The 18,647-nt window shown below is 37.6% G+C and overlaps 1 protein-coding gene across 4 annotated transcripts in view; it reads left to right on the top strand.

The window, feature by feature from the left end:
• NIN (ninein) overlaps positions 1-18,041 on the top strand; it is a 93,573-nt gene extending 75,532 nt beyond the window's left edge. For 2 of the 4 annotated variants that reach the window (XM_069486876.1, XM_069486858.1), the window contains 8 exons: positions 158-280; positions 963-1,076; positions 1,821-1,967; positions 3,497-3,676; positions 4,719-4,865; positions 7,066-7,167; positions 11,460-11,660; positions 14,958-15,181. In XM_069486876.1, coding sequence (XP_069342977.1) covers positions 158-280; positions 963-1,076; positions 1,821-1,967; positions 3,497-3,676; positions 4,719-4,865; positions 7,066-7,167; positions 11,460-11,660; positions 14,958-15,140 — 1,197 coding nt within the window. In that variant the 3' untranslated portion in view covers positions 15,141-15,181. Of the gene's footprint in view, positions 1-157; positions 281-962; positions 1,077-1,820; positions 1,968-3,496; positions 3,677-4,718; positions 4,866-7,065; positions 7,168-11,459; positions 11,661-13,228; positions 13,759-14,957; positions 15,182-17,831 lie in introns of those variants that run through there. The other 2 variants (XM_069486848.1, XM_069486867.1) reach the window with 2 other exon arrangements.
• Positions 18,042-18,647: the final 606 nt, after the last annotated feature.

Here is an 18,647-nt window from a genome sequence, read left to right as displayed (position 1 = left end):
GTTAAAGTTTATTATAGTCTGCTAGAGTTTGTATGTCCTCTGAAATATCTACAGATAAACAAATATCAGCTGTCATGAAAATGCCCTGTTTATAAATACTGCTTTATACTTACAGCCATAAGATGTGATGGGGGGCTCATTTGTTTATCTCTTACAGCTGCACAGAGGTCCTGATTTCTCTGACTTCCAGCAAAAAATTTCTAGTGTTCTAAGCTACAACGAAAAATTGCTGAAAGAAAAGGAAGCTCTACGTGAAGAATTAAATAGCTGTGTGGATAAGGTAATAAAAATAAAAGACTTTACCATCATCGTATAGTGCACATATAATGAGCATTTCTCTCTAGACAGTGGCTCGTGGGCCTCCCCTGTTATTGCAAAGTCTCCTTGAACAGCATCTTCACAGGCGCTATGTGACCCTAGATCTCCTGAAGCCATGACTGTGACAGCGTCTAAATTAGTTGTTTAATAATTACTAAATACACTAATATAAAATTTGTCTCATTTTAATATATCACAATGCTACTTATAATTATTTACATACATCAATGGTTTGTTGTATATAATATAAATATTGTTTTTAATAATCTGAGGTCTATTTCATAGACATTCTTTCTTCTATTGTATTTTCTCTAGCAGATTCAAAAACACTGCCTTAATGGGTATTCCATATTTTCCTACTATGGTCTGCTCTTGAGATTTCTCACTGTTTTCCAGCCTGCCATCTCCTACCCTCAAAATATGAGGCAGTGAGAAAGAAAAATGGGAAATCCCAAAAAAGAAAAATAGAGGTAGAACAGGGAGTCCATAAAAGTACTACTTTTTTTTTTTTTTTTTTTACCTTGACCTGTTCCACCACATAATTAGATGGTACTTGTTCTTGACAATATAAGTGGATGCATATAAATTAAAGCTAGATTTGTTTGCAAAAATGCCCTTTTACCTCTTTTCTCTTCCTGAAACAGTTGGCAAAATCAAGTCTTTTAGAGCACAGAATTGCTACAATGAAGCAGGAACAGAAGTCTTGGGAGCACCAAAGTGAGAGCTTAAAGTCACAGCTGGTGGCTTCACAGGAAAAGGTATGTGGACAATTCTTGTTTCATCTTCACAGTTAGTATTCTCCTATATCTTGTAACAGAAATCCCGGTGGAAAGAATGTTTCAGGTGGAAGTGGCCTGAGAGGGCTCAGAATGATACAATTTGACCAACATTTGACATATATTTATAGTATGGTAAAATAAATACTATTTCTCGTTCATTAATGAGATTACTTATGAAAGCTTGAGAATAGTATATAAAAATGAGTGCTTATTCCTAATTTAGAAATAGGACTTCTAAGGCAGGTTCAAGCCCTACTATAGTTAAAGATCCCAATCATTGTTCCTTTTATAAATTTAAATTTTTTTAATTGAAATTTATGAGCTATTAGTGTACAGTAGGATTCTATAAGTATATAGTTTTGTTTAACTAAAAGGCCTTTTATAATCCACCACCACAGGATAAAACATAATTTCTACAAAATTCAGTGACACCATCTTTTGTGATGCCAGTTGGCACTCATTGGTTCTGTAAGAGATCACTGACAATATCAGTAATACCTTGCTCCAGGCATAGTTTGTCATTGTCCTAAATAAAATTTAGCACCGTATAAATGTACATAATATCCTGGGTTTCCACAGAGCTACTGAAAAGAAAGTTTGGTATAGAAATAGAAACAGAAGAGACCTTGGAGTTCTTTTGTCCTTATTCATTCATTCTTGGACATGCTAGAGGTGAGACCACAAGGGTTTGTGTAGAGGTGTAAGATTGTTCTCATGATGCAGGTTCAGCATTTAGAAGATACCCTGCAGAAGGTAAACCTGCAGATGTCCCAGATTAAATCTGACCTACGAGTGACTCAGCAGGAAAAGGAGGCGTTAAAACAAGAAGTGATGTCTTTACATAAGAAACTTCAGAATGCTGGTGACAAGGTAATTTTTTTCTTTATTGAAGTGTAAGTTATTTACAGTAAAGCACACAAATTTTAAGTCTATAACTTGATTATTTTTATGTGTATATGTATGTATACATAAATATATACAGTTTATATATCTGCATGTTTGTGTAACCATCACTTAGATCAAAATATAGAACATCTCCAGCACCCAGCTGGCTCTCTTGTGTTCCCTCCAGTTGGTAACCCCAAGGGAACCACTTTTAGTACCCTCTGTCACTATAGGTTAGGGATGCTTGTTTCTGGACTTCATATAAATGGAACCATAGTGATATAAAACAGGTAATTTTTTTATATTGAGCAAATCAGAACATGGCTAAGTTTAGTTTTGTAGTAATAGAACTCAAAGTTTTCTTAGTTAAATGATAAAAGCATCCATGTGACTCTAAAAAAATTAAGTCAAGAAATTTATCTAGGAACATACACAGGCTGCAAAAAAAAGTAAAACTTCTGCTGAAAAGGAAAACTATGGTTTAAAACAATAGTACTGAATTTCAGGAGATAATTCATTGCTACCAAACAGGTTGCTACTGGGAAGCCAGAAAGTCCAGGAAGAGCTGGCTAAAGTGTTAGCTGGCTGACACATTATGGTGGCGCTGTAGAAAGTGTCTCTTTTATCACAATGCTGTTTAATCTGTGTGCAAATAAATTAAGAACAATGTTAGGGATGTTAGTCTTAGGCTAGAGGTTAAGACTTTGTCCTACAATAAAAGTAGGTACTAATTCAATTATTTTATCTCTTGGTGACACTTTTTTTTAAAATAAGATAATTTCCATTTTAAAAATTACTTCTGGACTGACATTTTTTTCAAAAAGAGATTGTACCTTTTTTTATTTTTCATGTTTAGCTTGAAAGGCAGGAGGCTTATCTAGCTGTTACCTTTTAATTTTTTAAATCATTATCAAGATCCAAAAAATCACTTTGATAACTTAAAGCATATTCCCGAATTCAGGCCTTAATTGTACAGACAATATGTGCTTTGGATTCTAAAAATGGATATGATTGCATATGTGCAAATGGAAGTGGAGTTTAGCTTGGGAAAGCTTTCATGTTGGCATGCATCTCAGAGTTCCCTTCGTGTTCTCTGTTCATCAAAAGAGTATTTTCTGGGCTCAACGATAACGTTTTTTTCGCAACCAGAAACAAAGGGTGGAATTTTGTGGTTTTTGAGACCAAGGTCTTACCATGTTGCCCAGGCAATTTTTAAGCCACCAGTCTCCATGCACTTGCCCTACAATCGTATTTGTTACCAGACTTGATGAGGCTATTTTGCCAAAGACCATTTCAAACATAGAATTTTGAAACCTTTTTTTAAATCAAACTCGAAGAATATTGTTTTATTCATATTTGTATATACATACACTCACTTTCATTAGAAGACAAAGGTGAAGGTTTAAAGACACTTACTGAGAATTGTCATTAGGTAACCACGATACCTTTCTCAAAATAGAAATTACCTGTCAGCTTGCTGTTAGGTTTACTTAACTCTGCAATTCTCTCTTAAGAACTGGGCCCCAGAAATAGCCACCCGTCCATCAGGGTTCCATAACCAGCAGAAGAGGCTTTCTTGGGACAAGCTGGATCATCTGATGAATGAAGAACAACAGCTGCTTTGCAAAGAGAACGAGAGACTCCAAACTGTGGTACAGAGCACCAAAGCGGAACTCACACACTCCCGAGAGAAGGTAACTTGAGATGTTGCATATAGTGGCCTATGTTTGAAAATGACTAGTTTGATATGAAAATCAATGCTTGATATGATTGAAATGGTTCTAGGGTATGAATTTGAGTATCCTGCTATGGCAGACTTATTTTAGGAATGTATAATTTATCATTTACTTGCATATAATTTTATACTGATGTTTATAAAATATTTTTCATTTTATAGGAGCAGTTCTATATTAAAATATATTTGTGATTTTAATCCTCATATCTAAAATATAGACTCATGGAAATTATGCTAACCATATAGTCTTCATTCAAATTGGCTGGCCACCAAGACTAGTATTACAAAAATGGCAAAACTTAGACTCAGAGCTTGTGGATCTAACTCATTCCTTATAAGAGAAAAAGGGTTCCCCTTTTAAAAGACTCAGCATTTCCTTTTCCAACCACCAAACTGATGCTTGAATTCCTTACCTCTGCTATGTATTCGCTCAATGATAGTTAAGCTATGCTTCAGCACCTCCTTTGATTAGGTGCTCTCCGAAGAGTCCCAGGTGTTCCTTTAGAACACCTACTCTTTGCCAGAAACTATCACTGAAGCTGCAGTGGTGAACAAGACGGAGATGGTCCCTGTCCTCACGGAACATAGTTGATGTACATGCATCACTTCAGGCGTTTACAGTCCACAGAATAGATGGGACTGTCACCTCATTCACTCCTAAAAGTAATGCTCATGTCAGAACAAAAGTGCCTAGAACTGCTATGTCTGTTTTCTTGGCACCCACATCACACACCCTGTTGACTCCTGGAGATTTAGTAGACTTAGAAGTCCCCCCTTCCCCATCTTGTCCTTACAGCATTGGGTTTGTAGACCCAACCAGATTTACCTCGAAAGGATCTTTTGAAATCCAAAAAACGAGGCTTCAAGAATTGGCAGGCTTGACTGAAAAAGTTACAACAGGACCCAAGTGCTGAATTAAAACTTTCCTTATATTCCTTGTTTATTTTTCTTGGATGGCCGATTGTATTAGCATCTCTTCCTCTTTTGTTTGTTCTTGTTAGGTCCGTCAGCTGGAATCCAACCTTCTTCCCAAGCACCAAAAACATCTAAACTCATCAGGTACTGTGAAACCCACAGAGCAAGAAAAGCTGAACTTAAAGAGAGAGTGTGAACAGTTTCAGAAGGAACGATCTCCTACTAATAGAAAGGTGAGTTTTTGAGAGTATATACTATGTTTCTGTGGTTCTTCTTTATATCTCTTTATGCTTTTGTGCTCTTCTCTACGCAGTATCATAGTTCTTTCTGATTGAATAATTGTTGAAAAAAGAACAATTTAAGCTTTCATAAAGAAGACAGTTAATCATCTCCATTAGTATTACAAGCCTTGGTAAGTTAGCAAAATATATATAGCCTGAATATTAGAAACATCTTAATACCGTCTGTATTATTTATTGCTGTTTAACAAATTCAAACAACAAACATTTGTCGTCTCGTCTGTGGGTCAGGAATTCAGAAGCCACTTAGCTGGGTGGTCTGACTCAGGGCTCTCATGAGGTCGCAGTCCAGATGTTGGCCAGGGCTGCGCTTATCTGAAGGTTTTGCTGGGACAAGAGGATCCACTTCCCAAGCTCACTCGTGTGACTGTTAGCGAGAGGATTCTGACACTTGCTGGCTGACTGCCTGGGACCTCAGCTCCTCCTCCCCTGGGCCCTTTCTCAGGATGTGGCAGTCAGTTTCCCCCAGAGGGAGTGATGAGATGACAGACACTGAGACCAAAAGACCAAGACAGAGCTGTGGTGCCTTTAATGGCAAACCTCAGAAGGGCCACACCAACATTTCTGCTGTATTCTGTTTGTCACACAGACTGGCCCTGGTCTAGTGTGGGAAGGAACTGTTCAAGAGGGTGAATGCCAGGAGGTGGGGGTCGTCTCGGAGGCTGGCTACCCCCGGTGAGACCTCTGTAGTGCAGCTTAGTGTGGTTCCTATGCTTGTCCCAAAAGTTAGAGTTCTGGACCGGGGTTACTCTGGGGGAGGGGGGGTTTCTTATTTTTTTCTCTTTCTTATTCTAAAGTGAAAGTCAGAATTTTCATTATTACCTTCCTCTTCCTAAAAATATAGTTTGTTTAAAAATCTGGAAAGAATGAACAATGTTGCTTTTGTTGTAAAATATTCATAACAATTTTTAAAAATTTCATCATCACAACACTTGCAACAAGAAGGCGGGTCATGTGCTAAAGCTGAAATGCCATTTAATTTCAGGTATGTTCAAGGAAACTTTTTACAAAGACAGTGGGTTTCGTCTAGCTGTTCGTCAGGGGAAAAGTCTTGTGATAGGTCTCTAAATAATACTGCATTTTAAATGGACCTGGGAAGATTACACTTCTGTTTAACAATTCTTGCTGGTCTCTTGAGATCTTTTTGATAGAGGCAAAAACAGGTATTTCTAGAATAGTGTCATATGTTTTCTGCTTAGCAGTATTCTGACTCGCAGTGTCCTCTAGCTCCTTAGGTTCTTCCTATAGTAAAGAGAATTCCAGAAATGGATACTTATAAAATCCTCAAATTTCATCTTTAAAATTGAGAATGGGCTGGGCACTGTGGCTCACACCTGTAATCCCAGAAATTTGGGAGGCTAAGACAGGAGGAGTCCTTGAGACCAATAGTTAAAGACCAGTCTGGGCAATGTAGCAAGATCCCATCTCTACAAAAATAAAAATAAATTAGCCTGTAATGTTGTGTGCCTGTAGCCCTGGGTACTCAGGAGGCTGAGATGGGTAGATTACTTGAGCCCAGTAGTTGGAGGCTACAGTGAGCTATTATCATGCCACTGTAGTCCAGCCTGGGTGACAGAGCAAAACCTTGTCTCTAGAAAAATAAATAAAGGAGTTGTATAAATCAGGTTTTATGTACTCTCAATTTTAAAACATTAACTTTGCCTTAAGGTAGTGTTTTTCCCCACTGCAGATTCATAGTAGGGGATCATGAAATTGATTTAGTGAAAACCAGCATTTTTTATTAATATACTAGAAAATGTGACAGTACATGCATGGTAAGGATAAATATTTCAGAGATATGTACTTATGACTGTGCATATACATGTACATGTGGGTGTGTGGACTGTGTTGTAAGATAAAATGTATTTCTTCTAGTGGGTGGCATCCAAGTTTAAAAGCCAGCTGCTGCCTTAAGGAATCGGTTCTGTGTGAGGACTGGTGATTAAAACTACCTTACTTAATATAAGCAATGCACTGAATTGCATTGTTTGTTATTTTCCATGGCTGAATTAACTTTGGCTTTCTTCCCAGGGTTGAGATTTCTGACTAGTGCAAATTTGTCAAAGTAAAAATAAAGCAACTCAGGTTTTTTCGTGTTTTTTTTTTCTTAAGGGAATTTTCTGTTTTTTAACAGGTCAGTCAGATGAATTCCCTTGAACGAGAATTAGAAACAATTCATTTGGAAAATGAAGGCCTGAAAAAGAAACAAGTAAAACTGGATGAGCAGCTCATGGAGGTAAGTTTTTAAGCAGATGGCCTTAGCTATGAAGAATATTTTAGTCCGTGAATGAGCCATTTGTTGGAAGAGACTAGACATGGCATCGAATTCCTGTTGTGAAAATCCAAGTACATTGCCAAGCTGAAGTTTTTGGTCTGTCTTACCAAGTTTAATAGGCATTTTTGCTTAATTACACTGTCATAGAAATCTATACTGCTTTGCAGAGGAAGGAATAATGTTGACCTAAAATGCAAAGATCTGTACTTCAGCAAATTCAGGTGGCAGGGACTCTGTCTGATACTGGCCAAGGGGCCCAGAGTTCTCTCACTGTCACTGTATTTGTGTTTCCCGATACCTTCTATATTTCAGTGTTTTAAAGACATGATTGCTTTCTAACAGCCTCCTTTGTTAGGAAATGCATGCAGGGAATTTGAGAGCATGAGCATTTAGGAGTTTTATTTTCAAGTGCTGCCATTGTTCAATACTATATATATAACTCAGCACTGCCTTGTGAGAGGTACATCTGATAATTATAAAAATGGATTTGTAAAATTTGTCAGCTTGGGCCGGGCAGTGACTTACACCTGTAATCCTTTGGGAGGCCAAGGCGGGAGGATTGCTTGAGGCCAGGAGTTGGAGACCAGCCTGAGCAACAGAGTGAGACCCCGTCTCTACAAAACGTAGAAAAATTAGCTGGACATGGTGGCATATGCCTGTAGTCCGAGCTCCTCCTACTTGGGAGGCTGATGTGTGAGGATTGCTTGAGCCTAGGAGTTTGAGGTTGTAGTGAGTGAGCTATGATGATGCCACTGCACTCTTCCCCGGGGGCAACAGAGCAAGACCCTGTCTAAAAAAAAAAAAAAAACAAACCAAAACTTGTCAGCTTATATGTTCATTCTAGTCTGCTAGATTGCCTTGTAAATACTGAGTTCAATTATAGGATATAAAACAATTTATGTACAAATCCTCCCTAATAAGTGAAATTTCATTGAGATGCTTTGCTTTGGCTAGATGGAAATATCAGTCAATTAATCCAATGTTTAGTGAACTATAAAATTTATATAGGGTAGAAAATGTCTGTTCTTAAAAAGTACTATTATTTTTAAAGTCAGAATTATAGGAAGGAATAGAGATATTTAAATATTTTCTTTTATGAAGCTGGACACATGCAAAGGTAACTTTAAAAATCAGTGCTTGGTTTTTAAATGTGTATGGACAAACATGTCACACTAACATTTAAATAACCACTGAGGCTTCTGTCAATTTTATGTTCTCTGATTTATCCACTAATGGGAAAATTTGTGAAACTATAAATAGTGAAATCAAACCATTTTTTCTCTTCCTGACAGCATATAATAAATGTATTCAAAACCTTGAGCTGCGGGTTGTGCTTAGATGTAGAGTTGCTTTTCTGATGAAATAATTATATACTCTAATGAATAAGATATCTGAAGCTAAGCCTGATAAGTCTAGCAACAAACTGAAAAGTAACAGGGTATACTTAATCACCGTTGGAGCCTTGACAGAGGCTCTGCCAACAGGCTAAGTCTTCCCCCACCTGTTCTCCCTGGCCTTGGAAGCCCCCTGCTCTCCCAGCCCCATTTTCCAGTATTAGCCATTGTATACAACTTCCTCCCATTATTTTTTCCCTGATCTAATAGTAAATATCTGCTAAAAGATGAGGGAAATTGAGTGTTCTTGGCACTGGAGCTGAATTTTCCATTTGAACACTGAAAAGAACATCTCATACACTACTCAAAACTTTCCTTAGGAAATAAGACTGAACTATTAACTCTACAGATTTCTACAGATTGGATTGTCTAACAGCTTTGTTGAGATATAATTCACATACTATACAGTCTCACACATTTAAAGTGTACAATTCAGTCTTTTTTGGTATATTACATTAATTTTTTTAAGCTGTTAAATATATACATACCATAAAATTTGCCATTTTAACCATTTTAAGTATACAATTCGGTGGCATTAATTACATTCACAGTGTTGTACAACCATTACCACTACTTACTTCTAACACCTTTTCAACACTCCAAACAGAAACTGTTAACCATTAACCACTCCCCCCTTACAAACTGGATTTTTATTTATATTATGATATCTATAGATTAGGCCACTTTGAAGGATGTACATTGATTTTCACACCATCTTTTGTGCCCAGCTCACCTGAGGGATAGGTTCATTCCTCCTTACTCTGGCAGGGATTCCTACCTGGTTGGGGCACAGGTGGTAGGCAGGCAGGGAAAGAAGTTCCTGCGTCAGAATCTTTGGGATCAAGGAATTTGAGAAAAGCTTTCTAGGTGATTCTAATCTGATGTATGCACTCCCTTAAAGGAAGGAGTTTCTCCTTATCTCTGTATACTAGTTTAGAAGTCACTGATCTAATGCAACACATAATCTACCACAATGTTATTACAGACAGCAAATCACTAAGACTAGGAAATGGAAGAATTAGGGTCAGAATTTGACTCTCACTCCAGGGCTTTTTCAACTATATGAGGTAATGTTTAATAAATAATTCATTTGGAACATTCAAAAAAAAGAATTACAAACTATATTAGCAATTCTCCAGTCTGCTTGAATACCTCTGTGATAGCGAACAGTTCACTTGAACGACAAAAGTGTGTTCTACATCTCCTAGTGGCAAGGGATTTAACGTCAGATCCATTCCACACTGGACCTGGAATCGTCTAAATAATTGTATTGGGATGGATACAGGTAAAGGTGGCAAGGTGAGGATTCAGTTGCAGAATTAAAGCTGTAAGATATTTTAATGTCTATAAAATTTATAACCAGAAAAATGTAAATGTTGGTCCTTGATGTGCTCTTATTCACCTATGTAATATACCTACTTGGCACTGTTCTTTTTCTTTTTATAACTTCTACTTTTCTTCCTCTTTTTATAACTCCTGTAATCTTCTGTTTTTTTCTGTCTGTGGCTGACGTGTCCCTAAGAACTCAGTGGTTGGAAGTGGCAGAGAAGTGTGCAGTTCTCTGCCTGAGATAGTGTGTGAAGGTAGAACTTTCTCTTTCAATAAACTTTCATAGCATGGAGACATCCCATTACACTCACTGTTCATGCAGTCATTTCTGTTGACTATCAGTCAGTAAGTACTTAAGGAAAGAGCCAGTATTCATTTTCATTTTGCTTTAACTGCATAATATGTCTGTTTACATCAGGATTTTCCTCGGTATTTAAAGCATTATTTATGAAGATAATTATCCCACTGATATAGAACCGTGGGATCATAATTCTCTATATTCTTCATTCATGAAAAATAAAGTGGTGGATTTTCTGAATCTACCACTAGAAGTATTTCAAAATGGGCAGTGGTCCGCCTCAAGAAATTTAGACGTAAGGAAATGGATAGTGGCTCTGAAGCTTCATGATAAGCATTTAATTATAGTTGAGTCTTAGAAGTCCCTTTTCCCCTTCTCACAAGCCTGGAGGTGCTTATTCTTGAGTTTAGTACTTGGTCATGTTTGTTGCATGCCTTCGGTTGAGCCCTGAAAGTGACATGTGAGGTGGCGTGCTTCCCTGGCCAGAATACAGTGCACTCTCCTCCCTTTCCTCGCCTCTACTTTGATTGGCATGTTGATACACGTACCATTTCCTCATTGTCTTGAACAAATCTTTCTATTTCGTGTACTCCAATTCCTAGATGTTCTAGGATATCATGGGCTTGTGCCCCAGAATTGCCTGTCTGATGCTGTTTTCAATTAAAGGGTATAAGTACACATTGACCAATTTAGATAGATTAAAATAATTTTAGATGTAAAGCAGATTCTTCAAACAAATTACTAACTTGGGGTTGGAAAATATGTAGTCATTGAACATTTACCTTTAAGAATCCTTATGAATGGTAAATCAAGTGGCAAAAACCCTAAAGCATAACCACTTTCTCACCTGATTTCCTTACTCTGATCCCAGTTTTTAAAAGAGGTGAGTGGTAATTGTTTCAGTGTAAAACGGAGATAGAATTCAGATATATTATATATACATCATGTATTTCATGCCCTTATAGTCACTCAAGAGTGAGGAAGTTCTACTTTTTAAGTCTATAGCTTTTAAGAAAGCCTGCTTATTCATTAATTATGTCCTCTCCTAAGCAAAATAGCCCTTCCTATTTACATCTTTCTCGGGTTCCTATGCTGTCCTGTTTCTAAGTTGTCAGTGGGTGTGAGACCATTAATGAATCCCCAGGCTTCATTACTCTCTGCTTGACACCTTCGAGGGAAGCCCTGGGACTGAAGGCACCGTGACTGACCAGGGCTTTGCCCTTGTCCTGCAGATGCAGCACCTGAGGTCCACTGTGATGCTTAGCCCATCCCCTCACGCTTGGGATCTGCAGCTGCTCCAGCAGCAGGCCTGCCCCATGGTGCCCAGGGAGCAGTTTCTGCAGCTTGAACACCAGCTGCTGCAGGCAGAAAGGATAAACCAGCACCTGCAGGAGGAACTGGAAAACAGGACCTCCGAAAGCAACACACCACAGGTATGAAGCTCTTTTTTGCCTCTCATAGTAAACTCGGATCACTTATCTAATTGGGTTTACCTATTTGAAATTTATACCAATTCAGATGTGGGGGCAAAGAACCTAAATTCTCTGTCCAAGAGTTATACTTTATTATAAATCCACAGAACTGCAGTGCTTTGTTTTTTTTTTTTAAAGTGCTACTTTTGAGCTCTCAGCTTCTAAGCTGGGTGATTAAGTGTTCTCAGTCTCCTTTGCACGTTTGTAATAGACGATGAAGTATCAGGATCATTTAAGCATAGTGCACATTTGGCCTAATGTGCCCACCTCACGCCAAAATGTTACACTTGAATTTTTTAAGTTTAGAGTACACACTACTAACAAAGCATCCTGAGTTTTCCTGTACCAGAGGGGTGTAGCCTGCCAAGTTCCATGGAATTCAAAAGTGGAGACTTTTCACAAAAATAAAGTAGAATGTGTAGTCAGTGCCTTTAGTTAACAGTTCAAGTTTTTAAGTGATCTAGTTGCAAAAACTGTTTTTAAGAAAAGAAAGTTCTTCCCGTTCTGTTTGAATTAGCATGCTCTTAGCTCACTACTAGATACAATCTTATGTTATCTAGTTTTCAAATAGTTATTTCTCTTTAGTGCTTCATTCATAAAAACATCTTTTAAAAATAAGGATAAAAAAATAAATAAGAATTAATCAAAGTATAATACTTTGTAGAATTCTTTCTGGTTTGGATGTACTGCTTCTGTTTTTAGATATGTTGCCTCTTGGTTAATATTTAATAAGGAATTTCCCTACTCTTTTTTTTAATCCCCTCAAAATGACTTTGTAAAAAGTCCTATTAGCACTGTAACTATACACTAGAGCAGTTTTCTTCTCCTCCTAGTATATATCTATGCTTTGTTATGAAGTACTTCTGTCACCTATTAGTTCTAACAATTTTTAAAAGTTTGTCTTATGTGCTTTAAAATCTGTTTTTTAGAAGTTTTCTACATACCACTTCAACTTCCCCATATTAAAATTATAAATTCTTGAATTGAGATCGTGATGGTAGGGTGTTAGAGAGATGCTTCAACTCTTCATGAAATAATTGAACTACAAAACCTTGACCTCGGTTTTTTTCTGGACCTTCTAAACCAAACGATCTGGCCAAGATTCTACTCATTGCTCTCTCATACACCTTCTTTTCAAAGGATGCTCTTTCCAACCCACCACTGTTAAAAAATATTTTTGACTCCAATTACTTCTGGATTAGATGGACAAAAACTTAAGATTTTTGTACCCCAGAAAAATAGTACAGCCAGATGACAGGACAGACTACTTATTACTCTCACTAGAATGCCACTGCAGGCACTACAAGCTGACACCAATTTTAATACAGAATGTTCTTAGAATCTGCATGTTGTCTGTGTGTGTGGAGTGATGTGATCTCTTCTGCCTTTGTGTTGCTTTGCTTGCATCTGTAGTGTTAATGTGTGCGCTTTAAGAAGTTGTTTGCATTATCAATGTGTGAATTTAGACTCCCCCCCAAAAAACAACCTTGACATCAGGGTGAAGTGTACCACTTGCCTTCTTTCTCTAGGCCTTGCTACCGGAGCAGCGAGCAGTGCATGCAGATTCCTACAGAAGGATTGGGCACCTGTGAAAACTGGGCTGCTATTGATGGCATTTCTTACCCTGGCAGACACGCAACCACACACACCCACACATGCACCCGCACCACACAAACAGAGACATAAGCTGAGAACTGTTGGAATAAAGTGCTCCTTTAAATTATTTATTATTTTTATTGTTAAGCCTTTGCAGTATTATGTCTCTTATTTATGTAGAAATGACAGATCTTATGAATCAAATTCACAGATTTCAGCTTGTTACAAATGATTTTATTTATACCATTTAAAGAACGTGGATTTAAGATTCTTCAAAGGATGTATTCTATATATTTTCTCATTCCATATGTTGTAACTATTTTTAACAAAAGGTACTCCTACTTTTATATATGGAATTTGAAGAAAATCAGGGTTATTTATACTGTTTTGTATAAGATGTATAAAAGTTTTTGACAGGAAAAGGGAAAATTTTGATGAAGCAATAAAATAAAATTTAAACATATGACTGCCTTTGTTTTTCCTCTTTTTCCACTCTTTTACTGTATTCCATGTTCTTTGAATTATCTGTTAAGGTTTTTTTTTTTGGCAACTGGAAATCAGACATTTTTTCATTTATGTTTAAACTTTAAAAAGCTATTCTTTTAAAATATAGCCCTTTTAAAAGCTAGATATTCTCATTTTCTGCATTAGACTTTTGCCTACTACAAGTTTTATCTTCAAACTAGTCACATGGTTTGTTTTATGATATTTAAGATCCAAACAGATGTTGGTTTTCAAGTAATGTTTGGACATTCTGTGTGTTCTTTTTTAAGCCAGCCTTTAAAGACTATTTTAAGTACCATCAGCCATTAACACCTGAGCTTTGCTTAAACATTTTAAGCACCTTTTGAAATCTGAAATTCCTTACGTAGACAGCGTAGGGGAATGAGGGGCAGTCAGTTGCACTCTCATCTCTCCCTAGGTCTCTCTGCTCTACAAAACCCACTTACTCCTTAACCCATCACCATTGTGTGAGAAAAGGAAGAATGCCCTATTGTTTTATCCAGTTGTTTGTGGGGAGAAGATTCTTAATTTGCAGTCTGCTCTGTTGATAAACCCATCCTCCAATCCAGATGTTTGCTTCACACTGGCAAGTCAAATGAGAAAACAGATGACTAGAATAACTGGCAAGAAGAGGCTGATTAACTACTAACACTAACACCCTCAGAGTAATCACCCATTTCAAAGGAAAAACAGACATGCATATTGCAGCAAGCTGACCCCAAACGTTAGGCAACCGTGAATAAACTCAGTGTTTGTTTTGTTGTTGAGAGGCCCACATTATTGCAAAGATGTAAATCACAGATGAAAGGTTGATAACTATCTTTTAATTTACTTCGGGTACCCGGTTTACTAGAAGTACACACAGGTATTAAATTATGGGTTTTAAGAATTTTGCTTTATCTCGGGGGACAATGGTAACACAGGTAAGATTCTTTTTTTTTTTTGTTTGTTTTTTTATCTTTGATTCTCTCTCTGATAGGGTTACTTTTTGTAATATGTGCAACCCATGCAGGGCTCAAAACTCCCATTTCATCAGAAATTCATCCTTTCTGTTACAAAGGCAAAACATTTGCTGTCCTTGTCTCTCAGCATCTTGTGGGGAAAATAACTGTGGCATGATTTTCAAATATACTTTTTTAATTTAAAACTTCCTTTCAGGGAGACCAGGAACAACTGGTAACTGTCATGGAAGAACGAATGATCGAAGTTGAACAGAAACTGAAACTGGTGAAAAGGCTTCTTCAGGAGAAAGTGAATCAGCTCAAAGAACAAGTGAGCCTCTCTGGTGATCTCTATCCACCCACCTCACACTCCAGTTTTACACCCCTTTATTGCCATTAACTTGTTAACTTGTGCTGTGTAATAAAGGCAAATTCTATTATGTCTGAAAGAACTTAGAATTCGCTCTCCTTACATCACCCCAACAGTATGAATTCTGTATCATACGTTATTTTTTCCAAAGCTCTTTTAAGACATATGTTTGTCCACAATTAAAAAATGTATATTTGCTAACAGTGATGCATATGGATTTAAAGCATTTCTAATCAGGTTCAGCAGCTCAAATTGAATATTTATAGATTTTTTCTGCCCAAGAAATGTTCCTGTTTAAACAAATAGAGGGTAATAGAACTTTAGCTTTCCTGTTCCCAATAACTTATGACAATGTGGAAAAGTACATTATTGCTATAGCCAGAGCCCAAAAGGATGTGCTTTGAATTAGAGTCTGGACCCCAAATTCCAGGACCACTAAGCAGCCTGATCCATTTCACCTGCTGATGGCAGATGTGGCCTCGTTTAGAAATTAGTTGTGCAGCCTAGGCAACATAGCAAGACTCCAACTCAAAAAAAAGAAAAAAAAAAAAGAAAAAATCAGCCGGGCCTGGTGGCAGATGTCTGCAGTCCCAGCTACTCTAGATGCCGAGGCAGGAGTATTGCTTAAGCCTAGGAGAGTTCAAGGCTGCTGTGAGTTATGATTGTGCCACGGCACTCCAGCCTGAGTGACAGAGCAACAAGACTCTGTCTCTTTTAAAAAAGGATGGGGGATGGGGCTGTGCACAGTAGCTCATGCCTATAATCCAAGCACTCTGGGAGGGCGAGACAGGAGGATCGCTTGAGCTCAGGAGTTCAAGACCAGCCTGAGCAAGAGTGAGACTCCATCTCTACTAAAAGTAGAAAACTTAGGCAGGCATCACCATGCATGTCTATAGTCCCAACTACTCGGGTGGCTGAGGCAGGGGATCACTGGAGCCCAGGAGTTGGAGGTTGCAGTGAGCTACCATGATGCCACTGTACTCTACCCGGGTCAACAGAACAAGACTCTGTCAAAAAAAGAAAAAAGGAAGCTAGTTGTACATCCACTAAAGAGGCAAGAGGCTTGCAGAGAGTACTACCCCCAGGAGAGTGTTACAGCTTCTCTGAAAACTGGGATTGAGACAAGCTGGTGGGTTGGGGGGCAGAAACTGCCCAGCCTGGTTTTCTAGATACATAAAACCTAAGAATCATTATTTCCAGAGAGGGTCTAAATTCAGATGTACACAGGAACTTTCCATCGCCCTGTATTTTAATACAGAAGAGGAAGTCCTATGTTCATGCATTCATTCCTTTATTCATGCATTCAACATTCATTCATTTTCATTCCTTTATTCATGCATTCAACGCACAGTAACTATGTGCCAGGTCCTGTTCTAGGCACTAGAAATGCAGTGGTGAACAACAGAGTCCCTGCCCGTAGGAAATGCAAAGTCTAGTATACCTACAATGTGCCAAGCATTTGGCCAGGTGGTGGGTTCCAAAATAAATAAAATAGGGTTTGTCCTATTTTCATTTTCAGTAGAGGGGAACACAAGAGAAGAGATACTTGATCCAACCCAGGAATTTAAAGAAAGCTTCCTGGAAGCCTCTGACACCAAATTTTGAAAGTTAAGAGTTGAACAGGTGAAGAGATGTGGGAAGGCTGTGGGAACATCATGGAGTTCTGACAACATATGGGGTGTGGATGTGCACAGACGCTTAGGCATTACCAGTTCTTGCTGTCCTGGGAGAGGCAGGAGAAGAGACTGGACAGGAGGGGAGGAGCAGGGAAGCAGAGAGCCTGGAGGGAGGAGGCAGGGAGTTTGAATTATTCTGTAGGTGATGATGAAACCATTGAAAGGCAGAGAGGGAGGACGGAAAGTTGTACTAGGACAGTTCAGTAGAGCACAGGTTCTAAAAAGTTAGTATATTACCCCTGCCAGTTATCTAGGATCTGGGCTTTTGGGTGTTATAATCCTTATCATTACCCTTTGAAATGCTAATAAGTTATTTGGCCACTCTTTAGTTGTTCTTTGTTCCCTTAAACCTTTATACTTTTAGATGCCCTGCTTGAAACTGGATGTAAAATAATGAGTTAAATGTGTAATATGTGAAAGGGGCTTGGAAAATATTAACAGGAGCAACAGTAAATATATCCCAAGGCTGCTAACAAGTTCTCCCACCACCCCAACCTAGACTATATATTCCTAGCATAAAGATTAGAATATACCTTTTAGACAAGGCCCTATGTAAAAATGGAAGAGTTCAAGAAAAGTAACTGCCCAAATCCTATCTTTGTCCTAATAAATGAGCCAAATTTTAAAATAATCAGTAGGCTGTAGTTATGAATGGAAAGTTCAAGCAGCTGTTGTTAAGAGCGGAGTTAAGCAGTTCACACCTTATACCTCAGAAGTTATAAAAGTATTTTATATTTTTAGAGAATGAATAAAGGAATGATATCTAACTTAAGCAGAAAAAAAACTTTACATTTTGTAGCCCTCAAATATCAATCTGTTCTTTTTATTAGTAACTTCTACAAACATTTTTGCAAAGAAATATCTTGGAAAAAGTAGATTTGTTCCACATGTCCCTGATGCCAAGTTTAATGTTAAAGCTGTATTGTAAAATAAAAGAATATGATTGCTAGAAGTGATTTGCTTTTATAAAACTGTCCTTATGTCAGAACTCAAAACTAAAAGAATCACAGAAATGGAGTCAAGATGTTTTTGGTTCTGTTTCTAGCTCTGCAAGAATACTAAAGCAGATGCAATGGTGAAGGATTTGTATGTTGAAAACGCACAGTTATTGAAAGCTCTGGAAATGACTGAACAGCGACAGAAAACAGCAGAGAAGAAAAATTACCTCCTGGAAGAGAAGATTGCCAGCCTCAGTAATATAGTCAGGAATCTGACACCAGCGCCACTGACTTCTACACCTCCTTTGAGGTCATAGCCAAACCAAAGGATATACTCATATTTGTGCACTTTACTGAAATGGATGGAACATTTCAGTAGGCTCTCTCAATGCTTTTTTTTTTTTAAACCTTTAATGGCTTAAAATTAAGCCTAACCTAAAACTGCCCGCAACAGAACTGGAGCCTCCATTCATTGTAATTAGTTTTTCTAAATAGACCTTTATGAGAGTTTCAAATACATATTTACATATGTCACTGTTTAAATTATTCCCAAGATTTAACTTTATTTTTTTTTAAGTGTTCTAATAGCCACCAAGAAGGTGGATATATGAAAATAATTCAAGAACCTTAATATCCCAGTTTTGAATGAGTTTTTTTAAATCACTATCACAAATCTGTGTATAAAGTCCAGATAATTTAAGTTTGAGATATGATTAGAATGGTTATTAATGAACTTTATTTTAAAACTATACTTAGGTGTTCTTACACATTTAAATACTGAGAAGTCATTCTGTTTGTAATATTTTGGTTCTTTGAATTAATTGGTAGACTGGATTAACTGGTAGATTATAATTCTGTTTGATGAGGAGGCTGGCTGGGCTCAATAACCATTGGGGTCAGAAAAGCCCATCTGTAGAACTCTA

Source organism: Eulemur rufifrons, chromosome 2, assembly GCF_041146395.1.
Source record: "Eulemur rufifrons isolate Redbay chromosome 2, OSU_ERuf_1, whole genome shotgun sequence".
NCBI classification, from domain to species: Eukaryota; Metazoa; Chordata; class Mammalia; order Primates; family Lemuridae; genus Eulemur; species Eulemur rufifrons.
This window is presented reverse-complemented; position numbering and strand designations above follow the sequence as displayed.